The sequence below is a fragment of the Anser cygnoides genome, chromosome 2, assembly GCF_040182565.1.
Source record: "Anser cygnoides isolate HZ-2024a breed goose chromosome 2, Taihu_goose_T2T_genome, whole genome shotgun sequence".
In the NCBI taxonomy this organism is placed as follows: domain Eukaryota; kingdom Metazoa; phylum Chordata; class Aves; order Anseriformes; family Anatidae; genus Anser; species Anser cygnoides.
In genome coordinates, this window is record NC_089874.1 from 139,155,816 (window position 1) to 139,175,850 (window position 20,035).

At 39.6% G+C, this 20,035-nt stretch overlaps 1 protein-coding gene across 6 annotated transcripts in view; it reads left to right on the top strand.

The window, feature by feature from the left end:
• DPY19L4 (dpy-19 like 4) overlaps nucleotides 1–19,009 on the top strand; it is a 32,576-nt gene extending 13,567 nt beyond the window's left edge. For 5 of the 6 annotated variants that reach the window (XM_066990599.1, XM_048075197.2, XM_048075198.2 and 2 more), the window contains 8 exons: nucleotides 1,190–1,348; nucleotides 3,031–3,150; nucleotides 4,283–4,403; nucleotides 5,896–5,952; nucleotides 10,198–10,280; nucleotides 11,978–12,110; nucleotides 13,091–13,249; nucleotides 15,745–19,009. In XM_066990599.1, the coding sequence (XP_066846700.1) occupies nucleotides 1,190–1,348; nucleotides 3,031–3,150; nucleotides 4,283–4,403; nucleotides 5,896–5,952; nucleotides 10,198–10,280; nucleotides 11,978–12,110; nucleotides 13,091–13,249; nucleotides 15,745–15,909 (997 nt within the window). In that variant the 3' untranslated portion in view covers nucleotides 15,910–19,009. The remainder of the gene's footprint in view (nucleotides 1–1,189; nucleotides 1,349–3,030; nucleotides 3,151–4,282; nucleotides 4,404–5,895; nucleotides 5,953–10,197; nucleotides 10,281–11,977; nucleotides 12,111–13,090; nucleotides 13,250–15,744) is intronic. The other variant, XM_066990600.1, reaches the window with a different exon arrangement.
• Nucleotides 19,010–20,035: the final 1,026 nt, after the last annotated feature.

Consider the following 20,035-nt stretch of genomic DNA (forward strand, 5'->3'; position numbering starts at 1 on the left):
TAAGAACCAGAGATACCTCCTGGACCCAAGCCAGCATTTGCAGTTCTGTGCAGGAGTTAGTTCTCTCTCCTGTGAACTCCATCTGTCTCTTACAAAACTACTTCACAGCCTTTCAGGAGAAGATTTGGAAAATGACACCACAAAACTGAAACTGTTGGGGAATTTTTGGAAGAGAAGATATTCTGAGTTTGACCAAGATGCACTGTTATAAAACACATACATGCACGTTCGTAATTGTTTTGCAAGAAAAGACAAGAATGCTTCTGGTCAGGATTTTGGTTTATTCAGCTACCAGGTATTATGGATGTGTTTTGTTTTTGTTTTTTTCCTGGGACTTAGTACATGCTACTTTCCAGGCTCTGCAACCGTGCATTGAAGTTGGTGATTGAGACAAACTGGGTGCAACTACCCCTGGAAAATCGCGTAACTAAATGTTGGAATTATGGTTTGCAGCACAAGAACTTCAAGATCTGTCTTTTAAGGCTAGTTTGGACGTGCTCAGTTGTTAATCCTGAAACTGGTTCTGTCTAACTGAAAGCGGTTCAGTTCTCTGGTCTTCACTTGGGAGTAAAAGAAAAGCAGGAGGAAAGCAAAAGAAAATAGAAGACAAGAATGCACTCACTGAATCACGTGCCACACCAAGTCCAGTTGAGAATACGCATTTATAGTGCTTCTTGGCATAGTATATAACGTTTCTGCTCATTAACTGAGAAAGAAGAATGATCGAGCGGGTTCAGCTACAGAATTAGAATTTCAGCATTAAGGATTCCATTCTTGGCAGTGCCTCAGGCTTACGTGTGCTCTCAGATGACCACTTTCCCTGTGGAATGAGGACAAGCATACCTTCTTGCATCAATATCTCTAAAATCTTAATCCACTGTGACAACAAAGTGCTTTGTGGTCCTCATAATGGAGCTATACAGGAGGCTGGGTTTTTGTGACAGAGAAGAGTTGTAGTCTGGCCTCTTAAGATCACAGGCTTTTTCTGGAAGATAAGCTTTTGATAGTTACTGTAAAGAGGACTTGTAAAACAGTTTAAAATTATAACATACTACTTTTCAAAAATGAATTTCAAATAGTTTCTTATGACATGAATAGATGAAAACATGCTTGGTTGTTTACTTTTTTTTTTTCCCTAACCTATGTGGTATTATTATTGTTTTTTAATGGGATGTTTTTGCCTTACTAGGAATTTTACAATGAATTGGCTCCTTTGTCAAGAATCTCTTCAGGCACCATCCCAAGACTTTTTTTTGCGGCTAACACAGTCATCACTGTTGCCTTTCTATATTTTAGTATTAATTATCTGCCTTTTTTCTGTAACTCAGGTCATTTTTAGGAGAATTTGGTAAGTAACTTATTTATATTGGAAATTTAGAAGTGAAAAATAAGAGGTTCATGGATTTATAAGTGAATGGTCAATCGTGTATCTGATTGAGGCCTCAGGACAGAGTTAGCCCATTGAGCATGCGAGGGCGTGGGCAGCAGTGGAAGGGCTTCCACAGAAAATCTTGTAGTGAGGAGCTTCTTGAGCATCCCTTCAGTCAGGACAGGGAATTGTCTCTGGGTTTGTTTATTTGTTTTGTGGTTTTTTGTTTGTTTGTTTTCCAAAGGTGCGATTCCTGCAGAGATTTGGCTAATGGTTTTACGATATGTTTGTCTCTTAGCACTGTGAGAAAGAAATAACTGTTTTCCCCTTCCAACAACAAAGTCCCTGGATTGTTTCTAGATGATTTGTTTCTCTGTTTTTTGGTTTTGTTTTATTTTTTCCAAGTTTACATATTGCAAAGAGTGAAATGGGTGGAGCTGAGAGGATTTCAGATTTCTAACACTTTCCTGGGTTTGTTTTTGTTTTGTTTTTTTCACATCTTGTTTCCTGTGATAAGGTTCATCAGTCTTAGCTGCTCAGAATGGAGCTGAAGTAAAACGGACTCAATTATTTTTAGTTTCACAGTGATTCACAGTTCCCTTGAGAGAAGGGTAGTGGAGCTGTCTGTGTGCAGGCTCAGAATGGCAAGACTGTAGATCGTAGATCCTAGCATAACTTATCTTGGAAGCTGGCTAGGAGATTACATCTCCCTGGTAGAAGATAAATGGTATAGCTGCTTAGGTGTTAGGGCAGATTCCTCACTTGTCTGCAGCAAAAATGAGTAGATTTTTTTTCAAGGAGTAAGACTTTCAATAGGTGAAGATTATACTGCTATAAATGAAAATATGTCAGGTTGGATGTGAAATAATCTGTTCAAAATGATAAACTACTGGTTTTTTGCTAGTGGGTGTAGTATCTATTTACTGCTTCATGATGAGCAGTAACTTCAGTGTATCCAACAGGTTTTTTAAAAGCTTAAAATAACCCTTCTCCCTCCTCAAACAAAAAAAGCGCTAATTAATTTGGAAACAGTTACTAATCTCAAATATTTTTTGCGCTTTGTCGTGAGGATTTATTTACAACTTTGTGACTGAAATCACTTAATGGTAGAATAAAATGTCTTTCATGTGTCTCACTATCTTGTTTGTAGAAAAAACATTTGTTGTAAGATTTTGGTTGTCTTTTATTTGTAATTATATATTCATAATATAGTACTGTCACTGAAAGGTGTTTTTGTAATCTTACTTTGTGGTAGCATGGTATACGTAGTCATACAGATTCCATAATCTTCACCAGGTTAATGATGCAAAGAAATTTAGAATGTGTGTACAGCATGCTTTGCCTAAATGTTCGTGGAGTATGCATGCTCTTGAATTAGACTGTCTCTTGTTGCTGAAGTACCTTAAAATAGGATTGGCGGTCATAGGCAGTGATCCTGTTGTGTTAATTCACAGCCATTGCTTCAGAGACAAGGGACAGCAGGTACTGAGAGATCACTGACAAAGAATGAAAACCAAATAAGCAGTGCAATGATGGTGTATGATATGGCACAGAGTGATCTCAGTGTGCTGCTGACTTTATGGTCATAAAAATAGATTTATTGGCACCTTTGCTTGAGATAATGTCTGAATTAAGTGATGTCTCATTTTCTCCAACTGCAGTGGTGAACCACTGAAAGAGACAGTTAAACTTGAGGATGGTCGAATTGGAGAGAGGCCAGAAATAGTTTATCATGTAATTCACACAATTTTACTTGGTTCTCTAGCGATGTGTTTGGAAGGGTAAGTCTCGTTTTGATGTATCTCTTTTGAAAGCAACAGAGAATTCCTAACTGGACGTGATGCTCTATTTTAACCCCCTTTGAAATGTGTCTACAATTCAAAAGTCTTTTCAGAAATATTTTTGGCATACAGTGGTACTAGTTAGTAGGGGAGATCACAAAGAGAATTTTGACTCTAACTTGCATAGAGGAGTGTGATAAATTGTGCTTGGTCTCTCTAATGTGTTTTCCAAGCTTTAATGCAGCCAAACTGTGAGAAATTGATCACAGCAAATGTGAAATGCTTTCCATGAAGTATTTAGGTGTAGAACTGTTCTGTAATTCTTTGAATATTGTATTCTAGTGAGATCTTGTGTAGTGTTTTGATGAATAGTATTTGTTCTTGATCTCTAAGAAGCAGAAGATTTCTCACCCATCACCTCAGGCTAGCCTGAGGTATACCTTTGCTTGACATGTTAAAGCAGTAGCAAAACAGTTTTCTAAGGTATTGTGAGTATTAGTTTTTAAAGCTACAGGACCTAGCATTTGGAAAACCGTATTTTTCCAGTCTTGGCTCTCATCTAAATGAATTGGAAGGTGGCAAACGTGTGTTTGTATCACACTCGTCATCCTAATACCTGAATATTCACAAATTATTAAAGTGAGCAGACTGTTGTATTGCCAAGTAGTTGTCTTGAATTGTCTGTCCTCAAGAGGCAAACAATGCCAGCAAATAGTAAATTGTTTAATAAACATTTTCCTTTCCTTTCTTCAGGAACTCCCTTATAGTACAGTGTCTGTACAACTTTGATGAATAGCTACTTTTTATCCTTGTTTGGCTGGAAAACTGCAACAGCCAAGTGACTTTACTAGTCTGTATGTTTTTCTTTCATCCTCCCCTGAACTCTGTGAAGGATTTTGTCATCTTTGACCTGGGATCTTGCTCCTGCATCTTGCAGCAGATAATCAGGTGCCTGCTCTTCTGCTAGAGATTTCCTTGGTTTACCTTCCAGTGCCATCAAGTTTGATCTCAGATTGCGTGTCAAACGGTCTGGATGTGCAAGCAAAAAAAAATCTGAATGCTTTTATAAATAGCCTGAATCTGCACAGTGGCATGTACAGAGTCGCAACTAAGTTCTTGCACTATTTTTCAGAATGAAATATCTGTGGACTCCATATGTTTGCATGCTTGCTGCATTTGGTGTGTGCTCTCCTGAACTTTGGATGACACTCTTCAAGTGGCTTCGCCTGAAAGCTGTGCACCCGATACTGCTGGTGAGTTGCTGTCATCAACATCTTGGGAATTGCAACTAGCAGGCATATCACTTTTAAAACAACATTTACTTAAAACCTAAAGAACTCCCCACTATAAGAACGTGTAGTTCTGTGAGCAGTGGATCTCACATACCTGCTTTTTCCTGTGCCTTTTATTTCTAGTAGCGTGTTTTCATGTGTTCTCTGGTACCTGGTGGTAAACTTGTGTTCACACTAGAGCCTTTTTCTCAGGAGGAGCAGAGCTGTTTTCATCTCTCTCTTTCACACATCTGTTTAATTTCTTTTAAAAATCTTTGAGACCTCAAGACCTCCTATATTTAGTTGAAATCGGCCAAGAAGGTCAAATGCTGTTTAGGAAGAGTGCAGGAGAAAAAGTACAGGCATGCAGGTAAGCATCGATGTAAGTCTTGTTTCACTAGGAAATGAGACTAAAATGTGGTGCTTAGGTTTATTTAATTGCTGAGAGTAAAACAGCTTCAGAAGAAATGGTAGCTGGAGTTAACTTAGTGTAGGATTTGTTCTTGTATGGCCATTTCAGAGAATGCTACAATTGAAGAAGAGCTTGTGCTGTAATGCAAACAATTCCCACACTTCCAATCCTAGCATTATTCTTAATATGCTGAGAGTTGCTTTGGGCAGCTTTTGTCAACTTTCTGCACTTCTTTTATTAATAAAATGAAGATAGTGTGTTACCCTACCTTTAATTTCAAGATGCTTATAGGAATAAATATTTAATACTTAAACAAAGATTCGTGTATGGCACTTGTGAAAGTGCCATTTACTGTTGAGTCATAAACATTGACGGTGTCCTTCCAGTCAAGGAGTAAGAATATATTCACATACATGTAAAACATGTTCCCTTATACTTTATACTTACATGCTGCCTGCTATATAGACTTGCTTTTTTCATAGAGTAGCTGTGTTAACAGCTTATTATCAAGAGGAATGCCTTGTGTACACTCCTTACCAAATATTTTCTGTACCATGTGAGCAATCTTCTCCTTTTGCAAAGGGTATATGATATGAGTTAGAGTGATGGTGTGATGAAAAATGGTTTTCTGTTTTTTTGTCTCACTATTGTTAATCTGAATGAAAGCATTAGTAAAATCAGAGTTTGAAATACTTCTTTCATATTTTTTTTCTTTTCTCGAATTATCTCGTTGTGTTTGTATCTGAGAGGTTTTTACTTCTGTTCCCTACTTCATGTGCGCATTGCATCATTGTTTTGTATCATTGTTATATGAGCAGTAATTAACCATCTCTAATATTGGTGGTAAAGTTAACATGGGTCAAAAAAGTCCTTCAGTGCTAAATTAGACAAGCTCTTGTTTGTAGTTTTTTGCCCAGTAGAAGACTGCAAAAATTCACCTGCAGTCACTAAGGTTTCAGACATAAATGTGGCATGCCAGCGTATGAACAGAATCATCACGAAGTCTAGGTAGGAGAATAGAGAACAGTCCATAATCCATTTCTTCTAACATCTATTTTCTAGGCTCTCATTCTGAGTATGGCAGTTCCCACAATAATTGGATTCAGCTTGTGGAAAGAGGTAAGAAAAGTACCTTTCTGTATTTTGTTTTGTCTTTAGGCAAAATACGAGTCAGAGCACTGAACAAATATAATGCCAAGGAGAAATAAAAGCTGACATCTGAAAATCTGCTGGCTTCTTTTTGTTTTGTTTTAAAACAAAACTGTTCACATTTTTTTAGTATGATGTATTTGAAAATTCAGTTTGTTAACAATCATTTACTGTAATTAAGTATTTGAATTTAAATTAAGACATTATTATATTCATCTGTTACTCTTTGGATATATAAACTGACTCAGCAAAGAAAGCATTGCCAAATAAACACTTGCAATACTGAAAAGTGTGTTGTCTCTATCTTGTTCTTAGCGAGAGGACGTGAGGTTAGGTGGAAATAAAATTATGGAAGGCCATAGGCAAATAATCTGAGAGCTTTTCAAGCAAACTATAATGGAGCTAAATCCTTAGTGTAGAGCACTGTGTATAGATATTGTATATACTACAATACGGGGGGAAAAAGCTACAGATATTTCCTTGTTTAAAAGAAATACTCTGTTCTTTACTGCAAGTCATGGTGCCAGACAGACTGGCAGGCAGGGGAAGAGTATTTGGAAATTTATCTTTTAGACTTCTTTAAGTGCAAAAAATACTGAAAATATCCCATAGAATGTAACTCACTACTGTAGTGTCATAGCTTCAAAAGAGTTAGTTTGAATAGTTTTATAAGAATTTAAGATATATTTGAATGCTTTGTAAAAAATAAAATAAAATTCAGTCTTGACTAACATTATTTTAACAGATTTTATAACGTCTGTCTTACAGTAGAAATTTTGTTTGCAGTGTAATCTCACTCTTTACACATTTCTGGCAGAGTTACAGATAATTTTTCCTGAAAAAAAGCTGCAGTTGCTCAAAAAGGTTATGCAACTGGTTACAATAGAGAAAATTAGTTTTAGTTGAACAAAGAATTCTTTTTACACATCATTTTTTAGTAAAAGCAGTGTGCAGGTTTGGACTCTAGAGGGCTACATCCCTTGCAAATCCAGCTCTTGCTTTCAAGCATTAGTGAACAGTTTGCTTTCCATGTTCGTAATTCACCCCTGAGCTTGGAAAGTTTGATTGATAGGAACAGGACAGTGCAAATGCCTTGAGGCTCCTAATCTGTTACTTTGGCTACAGAGGGATGAGTGTACAGCTCAGCATCTTTCTGCTTGGCTGCCTTCTGATTCAGTCAGGCGTAGTCCCTCATCCAACTAGACTTTTTCTAAGGGCTCTGATTGTTAAGTGAAGCTGGTACTCCTTGGGGGCAGGAGTGGCAGTTCCTCTTTTGTCTGTCTTGTTCCTGGGACAGTCCAGGAATATGTCTAACAGCTCCTGTGGTGCTATGGCTTTTCAGCCCTGATATTAACATATGGGAGCTGTTCTTAGAACCACAGACCCACAGGATGGTTTGGGTTGGAAGGGACCTTAAAGCCTACCCAGTTCCAGCCCCCTGCCATGGGCAGGGACACCTCCCACCACACCAGGTTGCCCAAAGCCCCATCCAGCCTGGCCTTGAGCACCTCCAGGGATGGGGCATCCACAGCTTCTCTGGGCAGCCTGTGCCACGGCCTCACCACCCTCTGAGTGAAGAATTTCCTCCTCGTAACTAATCTAACTCTCCCCTCTTTTAGTTTAAAGCCATTCCCCCTTGTCCTATCACTACACTCCCCGACAAAAAGTCCCTCCCCAGCTTTCCTGTAGCCCCCTTTAGGCACTGGAAGGCCTCTGTAAGGTCTGCCCGGGGCCTTCTCTTCTCCAAGCTGAACAACCCCAGCTCCCTCAGCCTGGCTTCATAGGAGAGGTGCTCCAGCCACTTGGTTGTCTTTGTGGCCCTCCTCGGGACTCGTTCTAACAGCCCCACATCCTTCTTGTGCTGGGGGCTCCAGGTGGGGTCTCACAAGAGCAGAGCAGAGGGGGTCAATCACCTCCCTCACCCTGCTGGCCACGCTGCTTTTGGTGCAGTCCAGGACACGGTTTGCTTTCTGGGCTGCAAGCACACATGGCTGGCTCATGTTGAGAGCTTCTCATCAACCACCACCCCCAGGTCCTTCTCCTCAGGGCTGCTCTCAGTCCGTTCTCTGCCCACTGTGTATGTGTGCTTGGGATTCCCCTGGCCCAGATGCAGGACTTTGGACTTGGCCTTGCTGAACCTCATGAGGTTCGCCCCGGCCCACCTCTGAGGCCTGACCATGTCCCTCTGGATGGCAGCCCTTCCCTCCTGCGTGTTGACTGCACCACACAGCTTGGTGTCTTCAGGAAACTTGCTGATGGTGCACTCAATTTCACTGTCCATGTAACCAACAAAGATGTTAGATAGTTCTGGTCCCCATACTGACCCCTGAGGAACACCACTCATTACTGATCTCCACCTGGGCACTGAGCCATTGGCCGCACCTCTTTGAGTGCGACCATCCAGCCAATTCCTTACCCACCAAGCGGTCCCTCCGTCACATCCATGTCTCTCCAATTTAGAGACAAGGATGTTGTAGGGGACAGTGTCAAGTGCTTTGCACAAGTCCAGGTAAATGATGTCAGTTGTTCTTCCCCTACCCACCAATGCTGTAACCCCATCGTAGAAGGCCACCAGATTTGTCAGGCACGATCTGCCCTTAGTGAAGCCATGCTGGCTGTCACCAATCACCTCCTTATTTTCCATGTGCATAGTTTCCAGGAGGATCTGCTCTGTGATCTTGCCAGGCACAGAGGTGAGACTGACTGGCCCCAGGTCTTTCTTTTTTCTGTTTTTAAAAATGGGAGTATGTTTTACCCCTGCCAGCCAGTGGGAACTTCACTATACTGCCACAGCTTCTCAAATAGGATGGATAGTAGCTTAGCAACTGCATCCACCCGTTCTCTCAGGACCCACAGATGCATCTCATCAGGTCCCATGGACTTGTGCACCTTCAGGTTCCTTAACTGGTCTTGAACCGGATCTTTTCCTACACTGGTTGTTCCTTCATTCTCCCAGTCCCTGCCTTTGCCTTCTGGGACCTGGGTTATGCGGCTGGAGCTCTTCCTGCTGAAGACTGAGGCAAAAAACTATTGAGTACCTCAGCCTCCTCCATGTCTTGGGTGACCAGGTCTCCCATTTCCTTCTAGAGAGGGCCTGTAGTCTCCCTAGTCTTCCTTTTATCACTGATGTACCTACAGAAGCCTTGCTTGTTGCCCTTGATGTCTCTGGCCAAATGTAATACTAAAAGGGCTTTGGCTTTCCTAACCTGATCCTTGGCTGCTCAGACAATGTCTCTGTATCCCTCCCAGGCCACCCTATTATGTCTGGTTGCAGACTCCAATCATTTGCATAAAGTTGTCCCTTTAGTCTGCCATAGTTGTAACCTCTACTTATCCTTTTAGGAGCTGGCAACCGTAGCTTTCATTTAGCATTTACAACAGCATGTGGATGCTCCAGCGCCTCAAGGCTGGCAAGCTTCTAGACATGCCTTCTCCAGATAAAAACTCAAAATAGCTTGAGGACTGACAGAATCTCCTGTCTTAGTAAGGACCTGTTGTTCCTTCACCTTCCAAACCTGACAGGATAGGGAAACCATGGTGCAGGCTTGCAGTCTGGGCTGGTCACGAGGAGCTGGCATTCTGTCTAGGTTCCCAGAATCCTTACTTTTCCCAAAATATTTTTCAAGAGTATAAACTCAGATAACCAACTTCATACAATGTAGTGTGTTTTCCTTCACTGAAGTAATTGAAGTAGCAGTCAAAGGGAAGTCCAGGGCAGACTACCCACATGATACTCTTTTAGGAAATTTGTTCTCTTCTTTCCTGCTTTTCATCGAATTGCAACAGTTCAGCCTCCATGCTCAAGTACGTTTGCCATGAGAGAGGATTTGTCAACTTCTTGTTTTAGTGCCCTTATTTATTTTCATATAAAAACCTGAACTATGATGTTGATGCATTTAAGACCAGTTAAAGTTGATGAAGGTTGTTTTGTTGTTGTTTGTTGTTGTTGTTGTTTGGTTGATTTTAATTATAAGTATTAAGATAATTAGAGCTGAGTATTTAGGTTTAATTTCTGTTTATTTTGGAGAAGGTCTGCTGCTGTCAGGCAAGTACAAATAGTGTGTTTCCCAAAGTATTCAAACAAAAATACCACTTAGAGAAAACTTGGTTGAAACTCATTTCTCTTGTGTTATTGAAGGCCATAACATAATGAGATGGCCCATAGAATTTTTCTTTTATTTTTTAACTGTAAGTAACCAAGTATGTTTCCATCAGTTTTTCCCTAGGATAATGTCAGAGCTTTCAGAAATACAAGAATTTTATGATCCTGACACAGTAGAACTCATGACATGGATAAAGTAAGTATGTAGTTCTACACTTCATTTTAATTCTTTACGTCACGGTATTTTATAACAGCATTTTGTGAAGCTACCTCTATTAATCTGAGCTTTTCCTTACCACGTCATTACATGATATAGGGGGAAATGGGAGGAGATGAGTATTTTAAGTTTGGTATGACTGCCGTGGAATGTAGCAGGAATTTAATATTCTTAAAAAAGAGAAGATCCTGAAATAAGCAGTCAACTCATGTTTGATATCATTACTAGAACTGATTTCCAAATAAAGATGCACATCCTAGTACTTGCTTCTTTCCTTGATGACCTTTCAGTAGATTAGAGGAGTCGTATTGACTCCGAATGCCACGGGGCATAGAAACAATGAAATATGAGTGTGCAGGAGCCAGTAAAATGAAATGTGTAAATGTAAGTGTTGAGAGACTTCACGTAAGAAACATGGAGTGCAACGTGTGGTTCAAACTTCCCTTTGAGCAGAAGGCTTCAACGGTTCTTATCTGGCTGGCTAGGCAAATGCTGAGTGTCAGGTTATTTTCAGAGATGTATTTTTCACCAAAAGTTTCAGAAATCAATTCTGGCCTAATTCAATTTAGTTTTGAACTATCTCATTAGGAACTGCACTTCTGTGGAAAATTAAGTCCCCTGTGTTCAAATAACTTACTTACCTTTAACCGTATTTTTTAAGAATATTATTTTCCGTATTTATGGAGTCTTTAATGTCAACCTGTTCATCTTCAGAAAAGACAAGGCTGGTAATTATGGTGTTCCAGCCAATTTCGTCTTTCTGTTAATAGTAGTGTATGTTGTTTGTCACTGCTGTAGCTCTTCAAGGCAGCAAGTGGAATAATGCCAAGTACCTAATGGCTTTTACATTAGTCTGCATATATTACGCTTCAAGTACATAATTAATCATGGTGAATTGCATTGAGATTCACTCAGCTAAGAGCAATTTGACTACCCTTATTTGTAGCAGCTGTTCGTATTTATAATGAAAAGGATTTTTTTTTATTTTTTTAGGATATGCTTAGATATCCATATTGGAATTTTAATTGAATGTCATTATTATAGTATATTTTTTTTTATAACTTTTGCTCTGATAAAATGAATTTACTTGAATTTTCTCTGCAGGAAAAGTTGCCCAAGGTCTGTAAGAGTGTGTGACAATGGCCGTTTTCTTCCACTAATGCAGCAGTATGAATAATCAAAAGACGAAATCAAAATCCAGGAGCATAATTACTGTAGATGTTATACTGTATCATGACAGTATTTACTCGTAAATGATGAAATATGTTGTCCTACAGATCAAACAAACATAATCACAACTTTGTCACTTACAAGACATCATCACGTTGTTTCTCCCTCTACCTGCACTCCCTCCCAAGCTTGTGTTGTCATCAGAGAGCAACCATTTGGCAAAGCAACAGTTTGATCCAGGACCACTCTGAATGGTGCAAGGAAGGGAGAATGGCCATCAGCCCTTACCCCAGCAGGAGGCCTTCCTTGCAAGCTCCATAGGGCTGCAAGTCATTAATGCCACCAGGGAATTAATGCCAGTTGCAGTTAGATCCCTAATGATACCTTCATGCACTCTGTTACTTGCTGTAGCACCTTTAAAGATTCACGCAGTGTTTAAAATTTTAGAAATAATTCTGAGAAATGCCTCCTGCACTCAGACATGCATGTTGATGTTGCTTTTGCAGAAGGCAGGCTCCTGTGGCTGCTGTGTTTGCAGGCAGCCCACAATTAATGGGTGTGATTAAGCTCTGTACTGGATGGATGGTGTCAAGCTTGCCTATATATAATGATGATGATCTTCTAAAAAGAAATGAAAACGTGAGTATCCAATTCCATAAATGTGTATGTATGATCAATGATTTATAGGCCATCATGTAAGACTGGAGTGCCTGATTGAGATGTGTGGGAGTACTGTAAATGTTAATATTCCAGAGAAGATGACCTTGCAACATTCCTGATGGCATACACGTTTGTGTTGCTCTTTCATGTTCCCTGGGCGACCTGACAGTGTAAATTATTTGTTTGGTGCAACTCCCACTGTACAAAAGTGCTATTCCATATACCGTCTTTTCTCCAAAGTGTTTGCAGTCTAAGGTGAGAAAAGAGCACAAAGTCTTGTGAAGAAAGGTAACACCAATACATAATCAGTAAGCCCATGAACAAGATTCCTTACTGAGCAGTGTGACAATATTGAGTTTTAGGCAGACTGTCATCTCTGAATTATTTTCAGTGATTTTTGTTCTGCGTATTTTGCTAGGGGGAAAGTCACAAAGCAGAACAGACTTGCCCAGTGACTGATCACGAGAGAAATCAAAGTTGCTACTCTGCCTGAGCTCTCACTCTGTGTTTGACCACTTCAGGATTACAGCAGGGAAATTGGAATCTCTAGCAAGATACTTGACTTGGAAAACATCTCACAGGAACTGCTTTCCTCTTCACCCAAATGTAATGGGGGAAAAATTAGAAGGAAAGAGGACATAGGAGTCCAGCAAATGGGGAAAGTAGTATTAAGTGGATTATTAGTGCTCCAGTCTGGATGGAAACAAATATTCTTTCTGAAGACTTACCAGGACACTTGAAGTATATAAGATGGGAACTTGTCACTAGCAGAGACAAATACTTCCCATTCAGCTCCCCATTACCTCACCTTTGGAGATTTCAAAAATAGACATCTTATAGCTTGATGTATACATATAATTTGTTGTTACAAATAAGTTGTCTGTCATCCTCCCCCTCCAAAAAGTATTTAATTTTCCACTGATTTTTACCTGGTATTAAAATGTGTTCCTAATTTACAGATATATCAGATATATTCAAAGAGGTCGGCAGAGGATATTTATAAGATACTCACATCTTACAAAGCCAATTTTCTGATTATTGAAGATTCAATCTGCAATGAAGTGGGACCTGTAAGAGGATGTAGAGTTAAAGATCTGCTGGATATTGCTAATGGTCATGTAAGTAACAGCAAGATAAAAGTGAGTTTGAATGCAAAAGTGATTCATTCAAAAGGGAACATTCTTGTAATGCTGTTCTTATTTCTCTGATTGTAATTGATGTGTGGACAAAGATTCATAAATTTTAAAAGGGATCAGTTAAGTTTTGGCTTGTCTGTTTCCTAGACACTTTAGTAATCTTACCCCATATTGTTCTTTACATGTCCTAATCCCTCCTAATACATCGGTATGTAGCAATGCTGCTTTTCTGCCAATCGTTAAATACTGCGTAACTATCTTTAAATACTTGACTGTAACACCTGAGAGGTTATTACAAAAGCAGTACATCCCTGCTTCAGAGGGCGTTCCTTACTAGTTAAGATTTTAAAATGGATAAACTCAGTTTCATTCCTCTAGTTGCTTTCATTTTGGGGAGTAGTTATAGGGGTGATAAGTTTTAGGGGATTACTCTAAATTTCTACATACTCTAAATAATCTACAATTGGTGTCAGTTTCATTTGGAGGTTTCCTAGCCAGTTTGTCCATGGAGGATATTGCCTCTCTTTTTCTATTACTTCCATTTATGCCACAGTTATTCCATGTTGTAATCAATATACTCAACTTTGGGGGTTGGGGGTTGATAATCAACACGTTATCACTCAGTTTCTTCTCAGATCTGTTTTTGCATGAGTTGATTCCTGTCCCTGCTCCATACTGAGCGTGTCACCTGGAACAATTAACCACAATTTCAGGATTCCATTCCCTCATACCAATGCACCTCTCTTCCCTGTGCTTCCTGCATGCTTCACTGCCTTACACGTAATCTTGATCTCATCCTAACTTCAGCAGCACAGCTTTACTGTGGGGTTTTTAATACTTCCTCTTGTGTTCTTCTATTACAATCAGTTTCTTCCTCTTCTCATTCCTAACACCCAGTTACTCAGTAGTTCATCCTCAGGAATGCTTCCCGATACTTTTCAGAGCTGTTGTTGCTTGCGATGATAATTTTGGTCAATGGGGGAAAAAAAAAGATTAAAAGACAGAATCCAGTGCAATGAGTTTATCTTTGCACAATAAAAGCCATACACAATGCTGTCAGTAAACAAAACCAGCCACGTACTATTGTTGTGTAATTGGGATTGTCAGAGTGACAAGGGTTGTCCTATTTATAGTCGATTGACTAAGGGGAAAAGAAGCTTGATGATCAGACTTTCAATCTGATTTTAATCTGTTATTCAGAATGCTTATCACAGAATCATAGAATCATCGAGGTTGGAAAAGACCTTCACAATCATCAAGTCCAACCACCAACCTGACTTTCTGAGTCCCATCACTAAACCATGTCCCTTAGTGCCTTATCCACCCATCTCCTAAATACCTCCAGGGATGGGGACTCCACACCCCGGGCAGAAAGCTTCCTGTCTGTGGCTCAGTGCATATTGGGTTGCATGCTAGACATCCTAGCTGTAGAAAAATGTTCAAATGGGCAACAGGAATAATGCATTTCTTTATAATAATGATATGATATTAATCTTATAATGGCTGAGCACTGGAGCAAGTTGTCCAGACAGGCTGTGGGGTCTCCTCCTTGGAGCCCTTCAGAAGCCACCTGGACGTGGTGCTGGGCACCCTGCTCTGGGTGTCGCTGCTTGGGCACGGGTGGCACCAGGTGGCCTCCTGAGGTCCCTTCTAACCTCAGGCACTCTGGGATTCCGTGTTTTCCAAATTACCAAGCTTAAGAAGAGAGTGTGAGTATTGCATTCTAACTTGGGCTATGTATTCACATAGTCCAGTACCCTATTTCTGACCCTGGCCTAGAGCATATGCTTTAGGATGGTTATACATGGCAAGACAGATGTTCTCCAACAATCTGTCGCTGAAGGACTGTCTAGTTCAGGAGAAATATCTGTGCTTGTTAGCCACCAATTTACTATTTTTTCTCCATGAATTTGTCTTACTACCTTTTTTTAAACCCATGTAAATTTGTGCCACTAGAAAGTATAAAGAAGGGATTTCTTCAAGGGTATCAGACAGTAGATGCAAAAATGCATGAAATCTCTTCCAAGTCAATTGTTTGGGATTTACAGGGAGATGTGCACACATGTGCATCCTCAGTCTTTATTAGGTATGTCAAACTTACTTGGCCTGGAAAAGGTGATTGAGAATTTCCTTCCCTAAATAGGTGGTGTGCTCCTTGCAGGTCATGTTTGAAGTACTGGGTAAATGGGACATGTGGATAGTTTCCACTGCCATTGTTCTTAATTATATGGGTAAAGTACACTGGTTTTAATGTCTGTTGTCCCAGAAAAGGTGTTAATTCACAGAGGTTATTTTAGATGGTTAAAGAAATTACAGGGGAATATATTTTACAGCTTATTGGAATCATACAGTATGGAAATTAAATATCTATATCATAAATGAAACATAGAGAACACAGAAATAAATGAAATGTACAGAAATGCATTCTGTAATGATTTATCTTCAGTATTTTAATTAATTTTTTTCTTTTCTGACAGGTGGTTTGTGAGGAAGGTGACAGTTATGCCTACTCAAAATATGGACGATTTTGTCATGAAATCAAAATGAACTATTCTCCATATGTGAATTATTTTACTCGGGTATACTGGAATAGATCCTACTTTGTGTATAGAATCAACACTGTGATATCCTTCCAGTCATGAAAAAGCAAGCAAGCTTCTTTCTGAGGATTGATTATGAATGGGATTCAGTTGGAAAAGTTCCTTTTGATCAAGGAAATTATTTTTGCAGTTACATGTGGGCACAAACAGTGTATTGACAACTTTATTTTACCAAACTGGAACTGTTTGAACTACAGACCAACAGATACAGATACCATCCTTGAAGAAAACAGGAAAATTTGTCAATTTTACAGTCTCTACAAGAAAGTGTGACAGTCTTCCTTGTTCTTGCATTTGTCTTCCCATTATAAATCATCTTAATCTTCATCTAACTGAGATTTCTAACTTTAGTGTTAGACGGTTGATGTGGGTAGACTTCGGAAAATGCAGAAAAGTTATGTTAAAGACCTCATTTAAGTCATATATCTTTTGTTGTCTAGCAAGAAAGCAGTTGGTATCCTGAGTCTTCAAGTAAGTGTTTGGGTTTGTTTTTTTTTCTTTTGTTAGTTTGAGTTTTTTTATTCTTCCTTTTTCCCACTGTAAACATTGCTATGTTTATCAAACACATGCATACATCTTATGTGTAGGTACAGCGTTTGTATAAATCGAATAAGGAAGATTTTTATTTAAACACCACCTGCATAGGTTAAGGCACTGATCTCTGGGTTGTTGGAGACATGTTGGTGGAAGTGCTTGGACTTAGACTTAGCTGGAGAGGTTGACAAAGTCAGATCTTCAGTTTGGGAAGAACTCGTCTTAGGGGTTTTTCCATGCTTAAGTATGTCTGTGTGTGTGCGTATGTGTGTCTTAGCAGCCATCAGAATGGGCCAGTACACAACAGCATGCTGTACTTGTTGTCAGACAAGTGTAGCAGGACAACTAGGTTTGCTACTGAGGCTTCTGCACTTCTCTTTCACTCCCTCTGTGTGTGAGCTGCTGTGTGTGTGTGTATCCTCTGTGTGGGGAGGGATGGAAGATACTTCATTCAACTTACGTCTTTTTGTGTCATATTACAGTGGTGCCATAACTGTCATTTTAAACACTATCTTCACCACCATTGATAAGCAAAGGTACAGTAGTTCGTAGCTATTTTTACATCGATTATGCAACTACGCTGGGATCTTTGAAAATACCTGAAAGTACTGTACAGTCTTGCTTCCCTCCAAAATTTGTCTTCCTGATATGACCCCACGAATTACCTGTTCACCCTGTTTGTTTTGTTGCTAGCTGATGTACTTTCAAGAGAACGAATGATGCTTTAACTCCAGCTCTGGGCCTAATCCTGGTGTTGCGAATGGAAAACCCAACAGAAGGTAACGGTAACCTTGCTTCCATAGATGTAGCTGGGCAGAAAGCCAGGGCTTAAGTTTTGGGAGAGGTTATTCATCCGTCAGGAGTTGCCTGCAGTTATGTATTCTTGTAACACCTGGCCCAGAGACCAGTCTGTCAGGCACGTGGAAGTGATTCTTTGGAACCCAGAAGTCTTTAACGAAACAGCTGGCAAAACGGGATGAACCTTCAACTGAAAAATCTGTAAACCATTCTGCAAACGAAAGCTGCAAAACTCTCCCTACTGCATTTGTTGATAAAATGCGGCTTCAGAGATTTTGACTCTGACATTATTAGGAATTGCAACATGTTGGTGTGTATGCATGATTTCTCTCTGCTCTATGCAGATACGTTTGTTTACTTTACACTAAGAGGTAGTGCTGAGGTTTTTTAAAATCTGTTATCACTGTTGGAGTGATTTAAAAGAGAAAAGCTTTATTGTTGTAAATGTCAACATGCCTGTAATCTGGTTTTTACTTTCAGTCATATTTTTAGGTCTGTGAGTCAGATGAATCCATTAAAAATATGGATGTGATCACTGAGAGAAACGTTTGTCAGTGTAACTGAGTTACAGGTTAAAAGTAAATATCCTTTTTGGGGATACAGTCACTGTGTTGAGGACAGCGTGTATGTCTCTCTGGCCAAATGCAGTCTGCATTTATTTGCTTTTGCACGAGTGCATTTGTTTTACCGCACTGGACTGTTTCAGACTTCCACTAGAATATCAAAAGAGAAGCTAGTGTGTTAGCTTTGGCTATATATAGCAGGCATGCAGAAACCTTCTCTGTATGTGCTATAGGTTTAATATTTGGCAGTAATTGTAGAGTTCCATATACAATTTAAGTTCGCTTGAATTCCTGTCAGGAATTACATGTCTGTGTGTCAGTCGTTTGCTCTCCTGAAGGTGATCGTTGGCGAATACCATTTCATAACAGCAATAAGGCATTCCAGGTAGCAGATTTCAGGGTTACAGTTGCACTTGGGTGGATGAAGCCGCTTAGCTGCTGGCTTCATGCCTTACAATGCCATGCCAAGATGCAATGCTCAACTATCCTGGACTGCCTGTTGTGTTTTACTGCAACGCTGGATGTATGTGTGACCACCCAGAACGTAGTTTGAATACTTAGGCGTAGAGCACATATGTTAAGAAAAACACAAATGGGGCCATCTGTACATGGAAGGAAAACTCTGTTGTAGCACGTCGGCCTTTATACATGTTTGAATGAACATGTTGAACTTTATTTGAACTATGACATAGTTATTATTAGTTCTGTCATAGTTTTAAAAACATATTCTTGATACTTCAATTGATTCTGCATTAGAAGAATCACGTAAGATTTTTACCTTGCTTTTTATATTAGAGAAAATTGTATAGCAGCATCATTGGCACAGCGGCCTTAAGTAACAGAGAGGAGCCTTTTACTGGGAGCAACATTGCTGTCGTCCCAGTCAGAAGGCATCATTTTTAAACCAAGTGACTGGAAGATTCATATCTTATGAAGAAAATGATAAGCTTGAATTTCTTATCCAGTTATGGATTATCAAAAACATTGTCCTAATCTCTGCCTTCTGTGGGGAAAAAAAAGAAACAGACCGTTTCATGGTATCCCTCAGAAGGACAACAGTGGGGCATAATTACATCTGACTTGTGCACACAACCCTACCTTGGTTTTCAACCCAGGTCACAGGTTTAAATCCTTGAGTGGGTCGGTCGGGGGAATGTTTTGCAAGTTTTGATCTGTTTTACTGTAGATGTTGCAGTTCAGTTGAAACATGTGCCTTGCAAGCTTTTATTAAACAAACAAAAAACTCAGTTGATGTTTCTTTTTGTGAAGATTCTTTTTTAAGAAATTCCTGTCCCTCCGACTTCTACAGCTTCCGTTGTGTCCTCATACCCCTGCCTTCAAAGACGCTCGCGCAGCAAGTGGGTGCAGCTCTAGGATGTATGCCAGCCGTCTTACTAACAGCTGTTCACGGGGAAGAATAAGAACTTGCATAGCAAATTGTGTTGTTATTTTGCTGGCATATTTCCTCCTTCGCCTTTCCGATTTCCGGTATACTTGGTTTTAGAAAATGCCAAAAATTACCTTGAAAGAATAGAATGAACATAGTATTTTCAGGCACTTGGCTGTTACCGTTAGACTTGTGGATTACAGTTTAATCAAACCACACTTAAACTGACATTTACAGTTTCGTCTTACTCTTTTGTCTTAAAAAACACTTTTTCACATACTAAATTACCACACTTGAACGCAGTTGGTAGATTTGCAAGGAGGTATTTCAGACTAATTGAGTAAAGACTTTTCAGAACATAAGGGGTTCTGCTCATACTATCCTAAAAATGCTGTTTTCCTTTCTTCCCAAGGAAATGCAAATCTTAAATGCAGTTTCCATTAGGAGTAGGGCAAGGGAAAATAAGTAAATTATTGAAGAAAGAGGGCCATGGTTTAATAGTTACTGAAAATTCTTCGAGGGTATTTGCTCTGGTTGCATTACGGTTTACTGAAAGGTAGGAGGTTAGGGACCAAAGTTTGTTCTTACCACCTTATTTCTTATAAGTTATCTGCAAACACCCAAGTCGTGTGACCCTTCATCAGCTTTCCCATGCAGATCACATGAGTAGGAGCTGCAAGATCCGGTCGTAGGGATTGTAAAATGTCGTTGAAACACCTTCTAATGACTGTTGTTAACTAACTATAAGCTATCCTTCAACCAAAAGTCTAACAGGAGAAAGCATAAGCTGTTTGTGTGAGTGTGCAGGTGTGCATGTTGTGTTTGCGTTTAGAGATGTCTGTTTTGCTGTTGTGTTTTGGAGATGTCACGAGAAGCTTCTGTTTAT